We start from the raw sequence: 15,137 nt of genomic DNA, 5'->3' as shown, positions 1-15,137 counted from the left end.
ATGCTTCTTCACTTGTGCTAATTTGATGGAGTCGTTCAAAGTGCTCTAATGGCCGAGATGCTGCTTCTACTGAAGGCATGAACTGAATGACAGGCTGAAGTCAAAGGATTGACCAATCCCATCACTTCCGTCGTGCCTACAGGAGCATCACATGCTCCGCATAGCATCCTTGTCGACAAACGTTTCATCTTGGTCATAGCTTCCGTGCAAACCCTCCAGCTTCGCGGCTCGCTGCAACACCTTCACGTCCAAACTTCAGTTCACATCAGAGACGATCAAGATGGCGACATCCAGTCTCGAGTCCAATCTGGAGGCTGACGATCCGAAGGCCTTATCTGTCTCTCCTCCACCGCCATCACCAAGCGTTACCATGCAATCACAAGGTGAGGCCACGATGAAAGAGACTCCGAAGGTAAGTGAAGTGACGCGTGACCATCCTGCTCGTACGACAGTAACTCACAATATCACAGAAGCGCAGCCTCCTCGACCTCCCTTCCAGAATCTGGAGCAAGATCGGCCACTTCGTCATCGATGCCAGTCCAGACTACACAAGAAGCCAGATCCTGAACACCCACCGCAGATCCGGAACAGGACGCCGCTACCAGCCTGCCATCACTCACACCTGTCGAGCCCTGAGACAAGAGCTTCTAGAATACTTCTTCGCTACCAAGTGCCACATCGTTTTCGACTTCAAGAGCAAGTACACTGGTGTCGTGGCGGCGGTTCGGGCATGGCTGCAGGCGATGAGCTTGGAGACTCGCCGTCTGGTCACAATGTCCATCTGCATGAGCTCGAAGCCAGAGATGCAGCTTGCGCATCTGGCGCAGTTGAGGGCTTCTTGGCGGCAGATGCCGTTCAGAATGGTGGATGAGGCAGGTTTCAATGGTTCACTTGGTCTGGAATTTGTCTGAGAGGTCAGAGGGGTCTCTGCGTTAGGGCGAACCGCAGATGAGCTGAAGTATAGGGTACAAGGACATACCTATACCTGACGAGGTGCTGAGCTGGCCAGTTTAATTGCACCTGTCTGCCTTGCTGGTTCTCGGTCATGTGCTTCGGCTGGGCCAGTGATCAAATGTTGCCTTGATCGGAGAAAGCACGTGCATGTTCCCACTTCTAGCCACTTGCGGCGCTTGCTTAAGGCTTCTCCTTTTGGACACCTCAAACTGATTGGCAACTTTGTATCTTGACACCACACAACAATGTCGTCCTACTTATCCAAGCTACTGGTGTATACAACATCGACGTACAGCACAATACATCGCACACTCTTCTCTACCGAGGACGATGGCTACGCTGAAGACGGCACGCGTATCGGTCAAGTCCTCCGCGCGTGCTACACCGAGAACGGTCAGCCCTTAGACACCAGCGCCAGCGCCAGCGCCACCATCACGACCGGAACAGGCGTTCAGGTAGACCGCCTCACCCAAGGCCAGGATCCAGACAAAACGGGAGGCAAAGTAGGTTCAGCAACCTCGTCAACGTGTACCCAACTGAACTGACAACTTTATCTCGAAGGGCCTTCTCGACTTACCAGCTGAGATCTGGAGCAAGATCGGCAAGCTCGTGATCGACGACGAGCGTCCCACCAAGTCTATCATCATCTTCGCCATGCGTGCAGGTATTACAAACGAGCAGCCTGCCATTACTTGCGCATGCAGGGACCTCCGCGGCGAGCTCCTCCCATACCTTTACCAGACAAAGTATCAGCTCGACCTCTCCTATCTCGATCTTGATTGGTGTATGGACGACGTTGAGATCATTGGAACATATCTTCGTGCGATGAGACCGTCTGATCGCCAGCACATCCGCATGGCGTGGATGGATGGTATGAAGAGGGGCAAGAGGGGACACCAGAAGAAGCTGGCCAATGCTTGGGGTGTGGCTATCGAGTTTCATCCTGTCGACTGTCCAAGCCCGACGGGTCCAGATGGTGCGCGATACCAGATCAAGTTCTTGTGAGCGTGCCCGGACTGCGCACAGTCGCTGCTACGTGTCAGCATGACTGCGTGATTACGAAGGGGCAGCATAAGTAAAGCACAGTCGAGTCTGAAGATACAGGCCGATGGTGACCTAGTACATCAAACGGACTCCAGTAGTCGTCGAATCGATCACAATGAATTGCCACTGAGCGCTGGACAAAAGCCCGACTTTTTGCCCAGCACTTCGAGCTGCAGTCTCAATGCTTGGCCCACAATGTGTATGCGTAAGCCTGTGCCATCTCTTATACCGAGCGATTGGGACGTATCCACGAGCAAGTCCATAACTCTCTCCCGCGTCGAGCCAGGTATCATGCCACTCGCAACAATATCGTCCTATGTCTTGTGATCGCGGCTACTCGATTCAAGCGATCTTGCAGTGCCCATCTCTCGCGCGAAGACAGCTAGTCAGACACGGTAGCTGAGACTGCATGTGCCCCTCCTGTGTTCCGTCTTCGTGGTGAGCACTCCGCCTTCAGAGACGAGCGGGCTGTTCAGTGCAAGAGCTGATGTCTGCGGTGGAGAAGTCACTTTCAGGCAGATCGGCCTTCGTTCCGGTTCCTGCCAAGCATTTTCGTCTCTTTGGCGCTCTGCATTCACGCTTCATCCTCGCCAGACATCAACATCCTTCCGCATCGACTGTTGTCATCGGGATTCTGCCACTCGGACGAGTTACAGGGCAGCTCTCAAGCTGTAAGACTTGATGTTGATCGGCGAACGTAGATCAGAGCCGATGAACTCATGGACAGTGGCTTCTGGTGTCCTCGAACTGGACCGGTGAATGTTGCTTCTGCTATCTGGCGCTGGCGGCTGGCTGTAACCAGTGAACGCCGCAATAAGATGAAATGGTTGCAGAAGTGAATGGTGTATCTACTACTTTGCAAGGAGGAAGGACCTCTTAGTGGGGCAGCAGCCTTATTATTACTCATCGCCACTACTTTCACATGCCAGGCTTCCAGGTTCGCATGATCGGCGCACTCGTAGGAGTCCATCAAACACAAACAACCTGACTCAACAAAACACAGAAACCACATCAATCACCAGCATGGCAGACTCAAATTCAACTCCAACCACCTTCCTCAGCCTCCCACCAGAACTTCGAAATGAGATCTACAAGCTCGCTATCGACTACGACGATGAGATCTGCGTCACTGGCAAGAGCGAACGCGACTTGCATGCCACCAATGCGCGCGGCGCCGCCGTACTACGCAGCTGCCGTCAAGTGCACGACGAGCTCGTCGCCATCCTCTACGGCAGCAACACCTTCGTCTTCACTGAACATGGCGCGCTTCTCACCTTTCTTCGCGTCGCCGGAGCACACACCAAACACCTTCGCAAGGTCTCCGTCAAGTGGATCTGGAGCTCTGACATCAGGGAGTGCCTGATACTACTCAGAGAGGCGACACAACTCGAGATGCTGGAGTTGCCGTGCGCGGCTGTTTCGATGTATTACAGCACCAAGTCGGCGGTTAGTCTGATGCAGGGACTACTGCAGATGCATGAGAAGGCAGGAACGGAGGCGGTGTTGGATGTGGTTCGCTTCACGCAGGAACCTCCACCGAAGTCCGCATTCTTGTACCCGAACTTTAGGACTGACGACTCCTACGTCCGCGCTCTTCGTAGCATGTTGGCAAAGGCTCTGCAGCTGCCTGGAAAGCACTAGTCAAGTTGGGCGGTGGAGCCGCAAGAAGCGGGTGGTAGAGATGGAGATGTGAGTCCAGACATGGGAAGTGATATTGACGGCGTAGAAGGGTTGCTTGAGGATAGCAGGTGGATTTCACAACCACGAATGTGTATTGTAGTGCCGAAGACATACTAGCGACTCAGACCCCAAGACACACCTCTTTCGGTATTAGCGTTGTATCTCAGACACATCCCTCTCACCCGACCTCCACTTCACTTCGCGTCTCGACCGAGGGACTACATGTACATTTCTGCCGCTACCCTGCACCGACCATGGACTCGGACTGGACCGCGTCAGCACTGTTCTCGCCGTCCAAGGCGAGAGTGCAACAAGCCCAAGCAAAAGACTGGGCTGCCGTTGACGCGTGGTTGCTGAAACGTTATGGCTCGCGCATGCCCACTTTCGAGCGCAACGAAGACACACTGCAGGCACTACTAACACTTGCAAATCTCAACGAAAACGCGGATGAGCAGAGAACTCAAATAGAGCGCATCGAGAAGACGGCGCTGCAGTCACTTTCGAAACGACAAGGCGGCATTTCCGACGAAGTGCTGCAAGCGATGCAAGTCGAGCTCGTCAATGAAACACATCTGGACACTCTTGCCGAAACCATGGTGGCTCTCGACTGTCCAAATACCGATGCAACAACGATGGGAAGTGCAATGATCCAGCTTGCCTCGACCGACTTCGAGATGAAGCAGCAGCTTGAGCGCACGCAAGCCCAGCTGGGTCGTCTCAAAGATGAGCAGGCAAGAGCGACCAAGATCCTCGAAGAACTCAAAGGAAACGAGTTCCAACCCCCTGAGGATATTGTGACGAACACAGCTGAGTGGACGAAGACTGCTAAGCACTTGAAGGCGAAAGTGGCCGAGTACGAAGAACGCATCGCTGCTTCCAGGCCATCATCCAGCGGCAATAGCTTTGCTACGTTCTCCCAGAAAGCAGCAGAAGTTGCGAGTCAACGCGAGCAGTTCCTGCGGCTGGAATCAGAAATGAGCGCTTTTAAAGGGCTACCAGCTGATTCACGAGCTGCACGGCGGAAGGTGGAAGAGGGGAGAGAGCAGTTGCGACAGCTTACCATGAAGCGGGATCGACTGTTTGAGGGCATGGTCGAGCAGTGAAGGTGACCGCACCGAGCTCGCTGTAGCAACTCGACATTCATGTCACCTTCAACATCATCAGCATGTGCAGCAAGTTCAGGATCGCAAAAATGGGCAGCGGCCGCCCATCGCCCGATTCTACTCTCAGAGAATGCATGAACACACCAGAGCGTATCTCACTCGTGAACGCAGAGCCCGTACTCCGACGGGCTCTTCAAAGGGCTCTCGACGACATGGCTTCAGGACAATCAGCTGCCACCTTTATCGTTTGCGCAAGGGTACACCTTGACATGGAGAAACAAAGCTTCGGGCGCAATAACGCTGACTTACTCATAGCATCTTCTACAACAAGGCAAAATCATGGATATGTCTATCCTCCGCGACAGAAGCCCGATGCCACTTTGTACGAAATGCGTTCATGATCATTTAGCGGCGCTAGTACCGGCCGACATCTTGGATCGCAATTACAAAATTTACATCGACAACTGTACATGCGCATCCCAACTCCTCGCCGAAGGTCGCTGCTTTTGGTGCGCCGTCGAAGAGCTCCATGACTGGCGCAAGGACTGGGACTCGAGATACTCTACGACAACCAAAGATACCGGCACTCGCATTCTCAAGTGTCCATGCGGTAACACACCAGTGCTTCGGGAGGAGACACTGCGCATCTGCGCCGGATGTGAGGGCCTAGTGTCTGTGCCGCTACACGGATTGGACCAGTCAACGCACCTGGCCTGTGTGCCTGGGGCTCGAAGTCAGCGCTTTGTCAACGGCGAAGCGCAAGGTTACCTTGGAAGCTCGACTCCGTGCACAGCACATCCTGTCGTTGTCTGCCTCTTTCCTCGGTTCGGAGCTCCTCGCAAAGACACTCCTCAAGTCGGCACCGGGCGCCTCGAAGCTCAAGCCCAAAGTCAGGATCAAGCTCATCGTTCTAGGATGGAGGATCAGCAACGAATAGCAGCTAATGCGGATATGATGAGATATGAACGACAGTTAGCTGAGACGTCTCGAATACCGCAAGAGATGCAGCAAAGACTCCGGCCGACTGTTCGAGGCTCTGGTGAACATCAGGAACCAGTGGTTCCGACGCCCGTGGAGCAGCAAGATGCAGAAAAGTACCAGCAGGCTTCACAACGCTTTGGTGAACAGCAGCAACCACTAGCTGCGATGCCTCAGCAGCAGCAAGAGTTGACAAGGTACAAGCAGGGACCACAAGGCTTTGATGGAGGTGTGACGGAATATCAGCGACCACCAGCCTCTGCGATGCTTCAACCACAGCAAGACGTATCAATGATGCTTCAGCCGCAGCACGAGATACCAAGGCACCAGAAGGTCCCACAAGGCTTTGATAGAGGTGCGATGGAACATCAGCGAACACCAGCCGCGATGCATCCGCAACCGCAAGAGGTACCGTGGTACCAGCAGGCTCCACAAGGCTTTGATGGAGGTGCGATATGATATCCGCAACCACCAGCCGACGTGCCTCCGCAACAGCAAGAGGTACCAATGTACCAGCAGGCTCCACAAGGCTTTGATGGAGGTGCGATATGATATCCGCAACCACCAGCCGACGTGCCTCCGCAACAGCAAGAGGTACCAATGTACCAGCAGGCTCCACAAGGCTTTGATGGAGTTGCGATAGGATATCCGCAACCACCAGCCACGATGCCTCCGCAGCAGCAAGAGGTATCAACATACCAACAAGGTCTACCAGGCTTTGATGGAGGTGCGAGAGGAGCTCAGCAACCATCAGCCCCTGTAACGCTCCCGCCGCTGCAATATGTCTTAGGGTACCAGCAGGGCGCACAGAGCCTTGATGCAGGCCAGATGGAGGATCGGCCACCACAACCTGCGATGCCTCAGCAGCAGGAATCTCAGATAATCGGGTATGGGATTGATGCGGGTCGAATGTAGTACCAGCGACAGGAAATTGATGTGCCTCATGAGCAGCAGCATCAGGTAACAGGGTATCAGCAGGGTCCACAAAGCCTTGATGCAGGCCTGATGGAGGACCTGCGACCACCAGCCGCGATGCCTCCGCAGCAGCAGCAGCATCAACAGGTGATAGGGTATCAGCAGGGTCCACAGGGCTTTGATGCGGGTCGAATGCAGTACCAGCGACAAGAAGATGCTGTGCCAGATGGGCAGCAAGAGATGCACACGATTTCTCAGGATTCACAAGGCTTTGGTGAAGGTAACATGGAAGGTGGTGGCCAGTACTACCAAGGGCCCTTCTCAGGTATTTAGTCAGAGGTATTATCCCAGGTGCAGCTCGCGCGCACGCGTCCTAGTCATCTTGTTCAGTCAGATGCTTGCAGATTTGACAGTGTACAAGGTGGAGGTATCCACTCATACACCACCTCAGCTGCCCGTGAAGTTCAACATTTCTTGTCGGCACCACAGCGCGGATCTATCGACCAGAATATCTCGCCTCCAGGGTATGCTCCTGCTTGCCACTACTGCCGTCTTTGCACACGCGCCGCAGTCTTCACTTTGGGATAGAGCCGTAGAATAAAGTTTTACCATAAACAAGCTTGCGTCGACGACACTTCATACCACTACCGACGCGCACCACATGCTCGGCAGCAATACCTGTAAGGACATGGTGTATACGATTGTTACCTCGAGCCCTTTGGTATGTATTAGATGATCATGCAAAGTGTTGAAAAGGAGCAACAAAACGAGCCGCAAGTGTAGGGGTGGATCGTCGTCGAGGTCCTTTGCGTTCAAGTTGGCGATATGCCTTTTGTAGGACGCGGATGATGCTGTCGTTCAGGCTGCCACCGATAGTTGTGAAGAGCGTGGTGCTCTGCAATTTGTGCCTATTCAGTCTGAAAATGGCTCCGATGCGTTCGTTCAGAGCTATGACTTGAGATGCAGAGGCTGAAGTGGCCTTGCGATAATCGCCAGAGAGGGAAGTCCTTTTTTGGCATAGTCCTTAGTCTATGCGGTCTCATCTTCAAGGTTTCCCAGCGAAAGCGTTCGAAGGAAGACATCACTGCAACTGGTTGTTGTGCTTTCGCAGCAAGTTACTCAGGGTATAGCATCTCTTACTTTTATCCCATACGCCTGATCAGACTCAGCTTCGTGAACGGAGCCATGCATACCAGCGTGTGCCATCGTGCGAGCGCTCTGGTGGTCTACAATGCTCTGGACCCGGTCTCCTGTGGCACGACAATTGCCAGGACGACTGTTCTGATGCCGGCAGACCACAACCCATATCTCCTCACGTATATCTTATCATCCTCCTCGTCACGGTATATGCCCAATTTGACAGAAATCACGGCCCTGGCCTCGTGGTGAAAGCCTCACTGCAAGAGCTGAAAGTGACGGTCTGCCTCACCTCTTTCGACAGTGTCCTCGCCATCATGTCCCTAACCTCTCCCTTTCCCAATCCCCCTCTTGACCCTACCACCTCCTACAATACAGATCGATCTCGATCTTCCCGTGTCACGATCGGATCGTACGGCAGGCGGTAGCCGGTTCGCGTTCGTGGCAGGCAAACGTGGACACCTTTCAAGTCGTACAGCCTCGGAGGTCAATTAATATGCCCCGATGCTGACTCCGACAGTGAGAGTGAGCATCGGTAGAGAGTGTTGTGGAGGTGTCGAGGGAGAGAGCGTGTCGTGGGATCGCGGTTCATCGGCAAGCGCACGATCTTAACGAGATGAGACAGCCATTCCTTAGCGTGGTGCCATGGGCAGCCAATTAGGGGTGCGGGTGGATGCAAGGGATGGGGTTGGACAGGTTATGCCTGAGTTGGATGCGGGAGTTCGATAGATCGTGGTGGATTGGATGGGTGGGTGGTTTTGAGAGGGGAGATAGGAGAATTGTGAAGGACCGATTTTGTACATTAAGGATTGTAAGTCATTCTAGTCTATCGTCATCATCATCAGAAACCATGCCTCCATGCCCACCCCCCCCCCCCAATGCTATGCCGAACAAAACCAAAAAACAAGGTAGTCAATGTCCAATCTTTCGTCATCAGATCGCCTAGAACTGCCCAACAGCCTGTGGCTGAAACGCCTTATCCGGCACAACAGCCTGTCCATTCACCAACTCAGCATCACTATAGCCCGGGTACACAATCTGTCCATCCCTCACGACCGCCAGCGTCTGGAAGCCTTGACCGGGGCCGAACTGTCCACTCCAGTTGGATGAGATAGTGAAAGCACCGCAGTGCACGTTATTGTAGGAGGCTTGTGGGCCAGCGGCGGTGTACGAGCAGGGAGTGGCGTCTTGGCCGGTGATGATGGTGTAGTCGTAGGTGCAGGCGCCGTTGCAGGCGCGGGTGAAGTCGCGGAGCGTCCAGGTTGTGATTGCTGGGGCGCCGGCGGGAGCTGCGAGGGCTGGGGCCGCGATGGCGGTGATGAGGGCGAGGATGGTTGTGTATTGCATTTTGGGTGGTGGTGGTGTTGGGTCGGTTGTTTTGGAGTGGTGTTATTGGTGGTGAGTGATTGTATTGAGAGTATTGATTGCTTGAGATGTTTTTGTTGATGATGATGGTGGACTGGAGGGGAAAGAGACTGTATACTTATACCTCATCGCCAGTGCGGCGTGTTCTGATTGAGTTGCATACAGCAACATGATGTTACGTCCAAGCCATGAAGCGAGCTGGCCAATACGGGCTGACAGGATGAGGCTATGTTCGTCCATGTTGTCGTGAAGTGTGAGGAACAGTGGTGTGTCCCCGTATCCGGCCAGCGCGTGATGCACTACTTCGTACGAAGGATTGCTTGAGAATGGCCGGCAGCCCACGATCGGGTATTTATCTCATTCCGGATCTCCTCGGCAAGGCTGGCTATCGCCAGGCAGGTGTCAGTGACATGCCTTGAACTTCACGCATCTTGTGCCACTTTGGTAACGTCTTGGACAGCATTCAGTGCTTCGATACCATCTTCTACTGCACCGCGCCGCACAGTTGTCCATAGCAGCAGTATCGTTGGCAGCGGCTGAAGTGCAGATCAGAGGATTGCTGTCATGCTAATGATAGCATTTCGGCGATATACAGTTTGCCGCCGTCTGTTGTTCGACCGCTTGCCTATTTGGATGCAGGTGAGGCTCAGCTGCGGCGGCCGGAGTTTAAAGACGATCCTGATGCTGCCAGAAAGACAACATCAGCAAACCCTCTCGCTTGTAGACGGCTATCTATTTCGAGTGTAACCAAGGTGCGATTAACATCTTCATGGAACACCAGAGTCACGGCAACTGAGTCCAAGTCCTTGTGCTGCGTTCTTCGCAATTCCTGATGAGGGCACGTCGCGGCGGCCGAGACAAGATTAGATCTAACGTTGTGCCAGCTCGGATCTCATGGTCTTTTGCTGTCAGTATGGCATGGAGTTCCAATCTGTAGGTGAACAGGGAGAACCATCCGTCTGTAGGTGAACATGGAGTACCATCCATCGAGACGATGTGGTGGAAAGAAAGGTTGGTGAAGCAGCAGTATGCGGTGATAGGAAATCTGTCTTCCACTAGCGCGCGGTACCTGTGATCCAGTAAGATAGTTCTACCCTGTCACAGAGTCTCCACCTCATATCTCGCCGTCGACAGCGACATGACGGGGTGAATCATTTCTTACACGATGCTCTTCGCCAGCTACAACGAGCACAGGGGCACTTTCAGACGTTACGCTGCTCCATAGAAGGTCTGGGCAATTCTCGTCGGCCTCTGCATTCCTCGACACACCTGAGTAATGCTGGCAATACGGCTTCATAGCCCCCACACACCTTTACGATGCGCGCCAACCATCACCTCCCGCAGCCGCCAGCCTGTGTTACAAGTCCAACGCTGCAGCTTCACCACCACCACCGCGAGTCTCCAAAAGCAGGACCGACGTCAGCGCCGACCACTTTCCAGAGCGAGCCAGCATATGATCAACGTACTCAAGGAGTATACAGGTCCCGAAGACAGGCAGCTGGCCCGTGAGAATGAGCAGGAGGCATCGAAGATATGGAAAGACATCAGCGACTCAAAAGAGCAGCAGATCACACCCGACCAGGAACGAAACTCCAGGGCAGCCCGTCTGGAGGCAGACATGCTGCGAGTCCAGGCGAAGGAGCGCTACAGAGCTGTCAAGAAAGCATACTTTGACTATAGAGTGTCTCTGTATCGTCGAAGGCTCATCACTTCAATGGCTCCCGATGTAGTAGGACCGATGCTCGACAGGGCGCGCGATTTGAGTCGGGCCAGCTGGGGATGCATTCGAGCGGACTGGGCATCCGCAAGGCATACAATATTGGCTCCGTGGGAGGATGTCGGTATGTCGACCCGCCTCAGTAGACTGTTCTCTGCCCTGGTATCCACATTTGGCAAGCACGGGCATACTTTAGTCATCATGAGACTCATGATCATCGGCGGCACGCCGTCGCTGTGGTGGCCGAAGGAGGACTACCAGAAACGTCGTTGAGAAATAACTGAACGACATAGCCAGCCTTTACAGTCGTTCAATCAAAAGGCTAATGCAGGTCTGCCGAGCGGTCTTCAAACCAGGAATGAAGGTGATTGCGGCACAGAAGTGCTGCTTCCACTGCTTAACGGATCTCGAACCATGGAGAAGGTTGCAGCTGGCCTCGAGCTACAGTAAAGTGGCGACAAGATGGACAATGTGCATTTCACCAGGTCAGCAAGCCTGCGACATCCCGTTTCGGAAAGAAGCTACCTACCGCATCGGGGCAGACGAGTCTTTGCTTCACCAACGCTCGGCATCTTCATGTTCTAGGCGTGAACATTGCATGGCAGCAATTCGCTGATTATCGCCGAATACCGGGCTAGCTTGACGCAGCTGCAGACTACCCTCAGCACATGCATACCGCCGCTGCTGTCGCTACAGAAGGCATCTACCATGCCCCAACTTCTGCAGCTTGCGCGCAAGGTTGGAGGAACTAATGCGGTCGACAATGCTAGACTGCGCACACCACAGCAAGAGTCCATCTCGGCCGCACGTGGTGGATCTTGGTGAATTGGACTCAGGACACTCTTAAAGCTGCTGGCCAGCCATTAGTACCTCGCTTGGCTACCATCCCTTCAGACACCTTCCAGCCATGAACAAGTACCGTGCGGCAAAGCTCTTCCAGCCCAGCAATCTACGACGAGCTATGGCGGCAACGATGAGGCCACATCCTGCCTCGTCTCACCTGTTCGGCTGTGTCGTCTCTTTCCCTCACACCTCAGTGGTGCGCACCGTAGCGCCTCTCGGCTACGACATGATACTAATCGATGCGCAACATACTGCCATCGATCCGGAGAACCTTGTCCGTTTGGTACAGACGGCCAATTTCTGTAGTGAAGGAAGTTCGCTGGCAGTCGTGCGCGTACCATCGGTGCGGTCAGATTTGGTCACGTACGCCCTCGATGCTGGTATGTCTCGCTGCACTGTGTTGGACCGATCTCATTCGCCAATGACTGACATGACCTTGCTTGTTCATAGGCGCCGCAGGTATCGTGTTCCCGCACATCGACGATGCTAAACAAGCCCGCGAGGCTGTCCGAAGATGTCGATACCCACCAGCTGGAGAGCGATCGCTATCGCCATTCTCTCTAACACCACGCGTCACGGACAGCACCATCTGCGGCAGCTGCTTCACCGATGTCGCCAACGCGCACGTGGCCGTGGTTTGTCAGCTTGAAAGTGCCGTGAGTATCCTCCCAGTCCATCGAGCTTTCAGGCCCTCACACGATTGTAGCGTGCGATCGCCAATGTAGACTCCATCGCGGCTGTGCCGGGTGTATCAGCTCTCATGCTTGGGCCGGGTGATTTGCGGAAAGATCTCAGCTTGCCACTCAATGGACGCAACGAGCCGCTGTTCTTGGATGCTGTGGGAGAGATGATTGCGGCTAGTCGACGATATTTGAATCCGCTTATGGTTACGACTTTCAAGGCGTCTGTACGGGAGGATCGGTGGCTTTCGGCTTTCTCGATTCACCTTGCTGCTGCTGATGCTTTGAGTGTTACAGCGGGATTTCAGGATAGTTTGAGGAATATCAAGGCTGATATTGTAGCGGCTAGGAGCGTCGCCGATGATGGAGATGTGCTCGGGGTAGCGCAGGGAGGCAAGTCATGACTTGGGCAGCGGCAGATGCTGATAATCTGGATCATGCTACCTTCTTCTTGAGCTACGGGATTTCACGACTTCCTCCATCAAATTTGATTCAGTTGGGCAGGTATCAAGATTCGAACATGTGCTGATACAGCATCCAATCTCCCGCACTGGTGTCAGCTTCACCATCAATGGCTTCTTGATGAAGTTCAGGTAAGCGACTTGATCACTCCAGTCGAAGGTCTCCTCACAGAGCTCCACATCGAAGTGCAGTAACAGCGTAGCCAGTATCAGGCGCATCTCGTGTTGTGCCAAGTTCTGCAGAGAGAGTCAGATCGTCAAATCGTGGTCACGAGCACATCTTGTAACTTACCTTGCCTATGCAGTTTCGAGGACCAGTGGAGAAGGCTTGCACAGCATCAAGCTGATCATTCTTGAACGCTGGGTCTCCCATCTACCTCTCGGGACAGAAGTCGTCGGCTCGGTGGAAGTTGGGTTTGTAGCGGAAGGCGGCATATTCTGGAGTTCTGTAAAAGGCTCTGCGGGGTTCCGTAATTCAGGAGTGATCACAGAAGGGTGTGATGTTCTAAAGGACGATAAGGGTTATAAGTCTCGTTTCTAAGCCGATTCTACAGCATGCGGCGTTTAGGCGTCAGTCCTATCTAGCTGGTCTCCTACTCTGGTGTGACCTAGCTAGTGATGAGGGTCATCATAAGGATACGAGGTACTACAGTATTTGACCTGCGGGGAACTCTCTCATGGTTCTCATGGGAACCTTACCAACGAGAGTTTGATACCGTGTGAATAATATACAGAACAAGTGAATTCGAAATTGATTGGGCTGTTGTATGCACGAGATAATAGCCACGAGAGCAGTACTCCTAACCCAAAGCCACACAATCCAGCCACTGACCCACCCCACAGCCCACCCCATCACCACACCCTCACCCCAACTGCCTCCCCTTCCCCCTAAACTCCTCATCCAACTCATACACAATCGGCACCCCCGTCGGAATCTCCACACCCGGTATATCCCAATCACTGATCCCCTCCAACTCCTTCATCAGCGCTCTCAGCGAGTTCCCATGCGCCGCAATCATCACCGTCTTGCCAGCCTTGAGGTCTGGCACAATTTCCCCCTTCCAATACGGCAACACCCTCTCTAGCACGTCTTTCAGACACTCCGTGCTTGGCACTTGCACACCCTGCGATGCGTAGCGGCCATCATCTTCTCCCTTCCTGTACTCCTCAGACGTGGGAGGTGGACGAACATCAAAACTTCTCCGCCAAAGATGGACTTGCTCAGCTCCGTTCTTGTCGGCCGCTTCAGCTTTATCCAGACCTTGCAACCCGCCATAGTGGCGCTCATTCAGCGTCCAGTTCCGCTTCGTCGGGATCCAGAGCCGGTTGCATTCGTCCAGTGCGAGGTTCGCGGTGACGATGGCGCGGCGGAGGAGAGATGTGTAGAGCAGGTCGGGGAGCCAGCCTTCCTTCGTGAGGAGCTTGCCGGCTTGAACTGCTTCCTCGCGGCCTTGGGAGTTGAGGGGCACGTCGACCCAGCCGGTGAAGAGGTTCTTTTCGTTCCATTCACTGCGGCCGTGGCGGAGGATTATGAGGCGGTATGGGGCTGGCATGGTGCAAGGGTGGAGCGGGTTTCCACCTCGAAAGTGATCGGTCAAAGGCGATGTGTACTCGGTGTTGCTCGAAGTTGAATGCCGTGCAAAGTCTAAGTCGACAAAAGTATATTGAGGCACACCTTGGTGGATGCCACATTGTCAATGACTGTGATGGACTCAGACATTCTTGGCACTGGCTCGTTGGTGCTCTTCCCGGAACTTCGAAGACAGCAAGGTCTACCTATTGCTGGATGTCGAAGTGGCATTTGAAGACCCGCTCCGTCGTCTCTGTTCGTCGCCGCTTGAGAGCAGGACCGGATCCTGGTCCATCTCAGGTCTCCAGAACGTCGCTGCGACAGGTTGGTACAATGTCGAGGAAGCACTGCGAGCAGAACATCGAAGGTAATATTTTTGCTTTAGCTCCGACCAGTAGTACAGAGAAGGAGGATGTGTCAATCTGTTAGAATCCATAACGTCTGCTGTTCAAAATGTTGTAGTAGTGTGCATCACAGTGGCAGGTTGGAGATGTCTTGATAGTTATATCGATTGTGATTGTGCGGCAAGTTGATCACTTCCCCGAACAATGAGAATGCGGACTGTGCTATCTCCGTCTCCCAGCTCGCTCCTCGCAGTAGCGCATTCGTAGTCGTAGAAGGAACCACGCCAAGACCAGTGACGCTGAAGGATCGTGTCCGAATGCTCCGGCGCTTTGTCATTTGTGCTCG

The 15,137-nt window shown here is 53.8% G+C and overlaps 10 protein-coding genes across 10 annotated transcripts; 7 read left to right on the top strand and 3 right to left on the bottom strand.

Moving 5' to 3' along the window:
- Nucleotides 1–280: 280 nt before the first annotated feature.
- On the top strand, nucleotides 281–911 carry CLAFUR5_12755 (uncharacterized protein; the record flags this gene model as incomplete). The annotated part of the gene is made up of 2 exons (XM_047911903.1): nucleotides 281–412; nucleotides 471–911. 2 exons carry the CDS (start codon nucleotides 281–283, stop codon nucleotides 909–911), a joined length of 573 nt encoding a protein of 190 aa, XP_047768327.1.
- A 288-nt stretch (nucleotides 912–1,199) lies between these two features.
- On the top strand, nucleotides 1,200–1,959 carry CLAFUR5_12754 (uncharacterized protein; the record flags this gene model as incomplete). The annotated part of the gene is made up of 2 exons (XM_047911902.1): nucleotides 1,200–1,457; nucleotides 1,516–1,959. 2 exons carry the CDS (start codon nucleotides 1,200–1,202, stop codon nucleotides 1,957–1,959), a joined length of 702 nt encoding a protein of 233 aa, XP_047768328.1.
- A 1,062-nt stretch (nucleotides 1,960–3,021) lies between these two features.
- On the top strand, nucleotides 3,022–3,639 carry CLAFUR5_12753 (uncharacterized protein; the record flags this gene model as incomplete). Its single annotated transcript, XM_047911901.1, has 1 exon — nucleotides 3,022–3,639. One exon carries the CDS (start codon nucleotides 3,022–3,024, stop codon nucleotides 3,637–3,639), a length of 618 nt encoding a protein of 205 aa, XP_047768222.1.
- A 293-nt stretch (nucleotides 3,640–3,932) lies between these two features.
- On the top strand, nucleotides 3,933–4,781 carry CLAFUR5_12752 (uncharacterized protein; the record flags this gene model as incomplete). The annotated part of the gene is made up of 1 exon (XM_047911900.1): nucleotides 3,933–4,781. One exon carries the CDS (start codon nucleotides 3,933–3,935, stop codon nucleotides 4,779–4,781), a length of 849 nt encoding a protein of 282 aa, XP_047768333.1.
- Nucleotides 4,782–4,843: 62 nt separating this feature from the next.
- On the top strand, nucleotides 4,844–6,218 carry CLAFUR5_12751 (uncharacterized protein; the record flags this gene model as incomplete). Its single annotated transcript, XM_047911899.1, has 2 exons — nucleotides 4,844–5,038; nucleotides 5,097–6,218. The coding sequence occupies 2 exons, from the start codon at nucleotides 4,844–4,846 to the stop codon at nucleotides 6,216–6,218; spliced, it is 1,317 nt and encodes a 438-aa protein (XP_047768331.1).
- Nucleotides 6,219–6,425: 207 nt separating this feature from the next.
- Nucleotides 6,426–6,674, top strand: CLAFUR5_12750 (uncharacterized protein; the record flags this gene model as incomplete). Its single annotated transcript, XM_047911898.1, has 1 exon — nucleotides 6,426–6,674. The coding sequence occupies one exon, from the start codon at nucleotides 6,426–6,428 to the stop codon at nucleotides 6,672–6,674; it is 249 nt and encodes an 82-aa protein (XP_047768332.1).
- Nucleotides 6,675–8,753: 2,079 nt separating this feature from the next.
- On the bottom strand, nucleotides 8,754–9,158 carry CLAFUR5_12749 (uncharacterized protein; the record flags this gene model as incomplete). The annotated part of the gene is made up of 1 exon (XM_047911897.1): nucleotides 8,754–9,158. One exon carries the CDS (start codon nucleotides 9,156–9,158, stop codon nucleotides 8,754–8,756), a length of 405 nt encoding a protein of 134 aa, XP_047768200.1.
- Nucleotides 9,159–11,800: 2,642 nt separating this feature from the next.
- CLAFUR5_12748 (4-hydroxy-2-oxovalerate aldolase) lies at nucleotides 11,801–12,820 on the top strand (the record flags this gene model as incomplete). The annotated part of the gene is made up of 3 exons (XM_047911896.1): nucleotides 11,801–12,116; nucleotides 12,187–12,392; nucleotides 12,443–12,820. 3 exons carry the CDS (start codon nucleotides 11,801–11,803, stop codon nucleotides 12,818–12,820), a joined length of 900 nt encoding a protein of 299 aa, XP_047768199.1.
- A 36-nt stretch (nucleotides 12,821–12,856) lies between these two features.
- On the bottom strand, nucleotides 12,857–13,250 carry CLAFUR5_12747 (Cytochrome P450 monooxygenase rdc4; the record flags this gene model as incomplete). The annotated part of the gene is made up of 2 exons (XM_047911895.1): nucleotides 12,857–13,114; nucleotides 13,170–13,250. 2 exons carry the CDS (start codon nucleotides 13,248–13,250, stop codon nucleotides 12,857–12,859), a joined length of 339 nt encoding a protein of 112 aa, XP_047768480.1.
- Nucleotides 13,251–13,740: 490 nt separating this feature from the next.
- On the bottom strand, nucleotides 13,741–14,430 carry CLAFUR5_12746 (2,3-bisphosphoglycerate-dependent phosphoglycerate mutase; the record flags this gene model as incomplete). The annotated part of the gene is made up of 1 exon (XM_047911894.1): nucleotides 13,741–14,430. One exon carries the CDS (start codon nucleotides 14,428–14,430, stop codon nucleotides 13,741–13,743), a length of 690 nt encoding a protein of 229 aa, XP_047767795.1.
- Nucleotides 14,431–15,137: the final 707 nt, after the last annotated feature.

The sequence above is a fragment of the Fulvia fulva genome, chromosome 11 (genome assembly GCF_020509005.1).
Source record: "Fulvia fulva chromosome 11, complete sequence".
In the NCBI taxonomy this organism is placed as follows: Eukaryota; Fungi; Ascomycota; class Dothideomycetes; order Mycosphaerellales; family Mycosphaerellaceae; genus Fulvia; species Fulvia fulva.
Note: the sequence above shows the minus strand (reverse complement) of the source record. Positions and strands in the feature narration are given on the sequence as shown.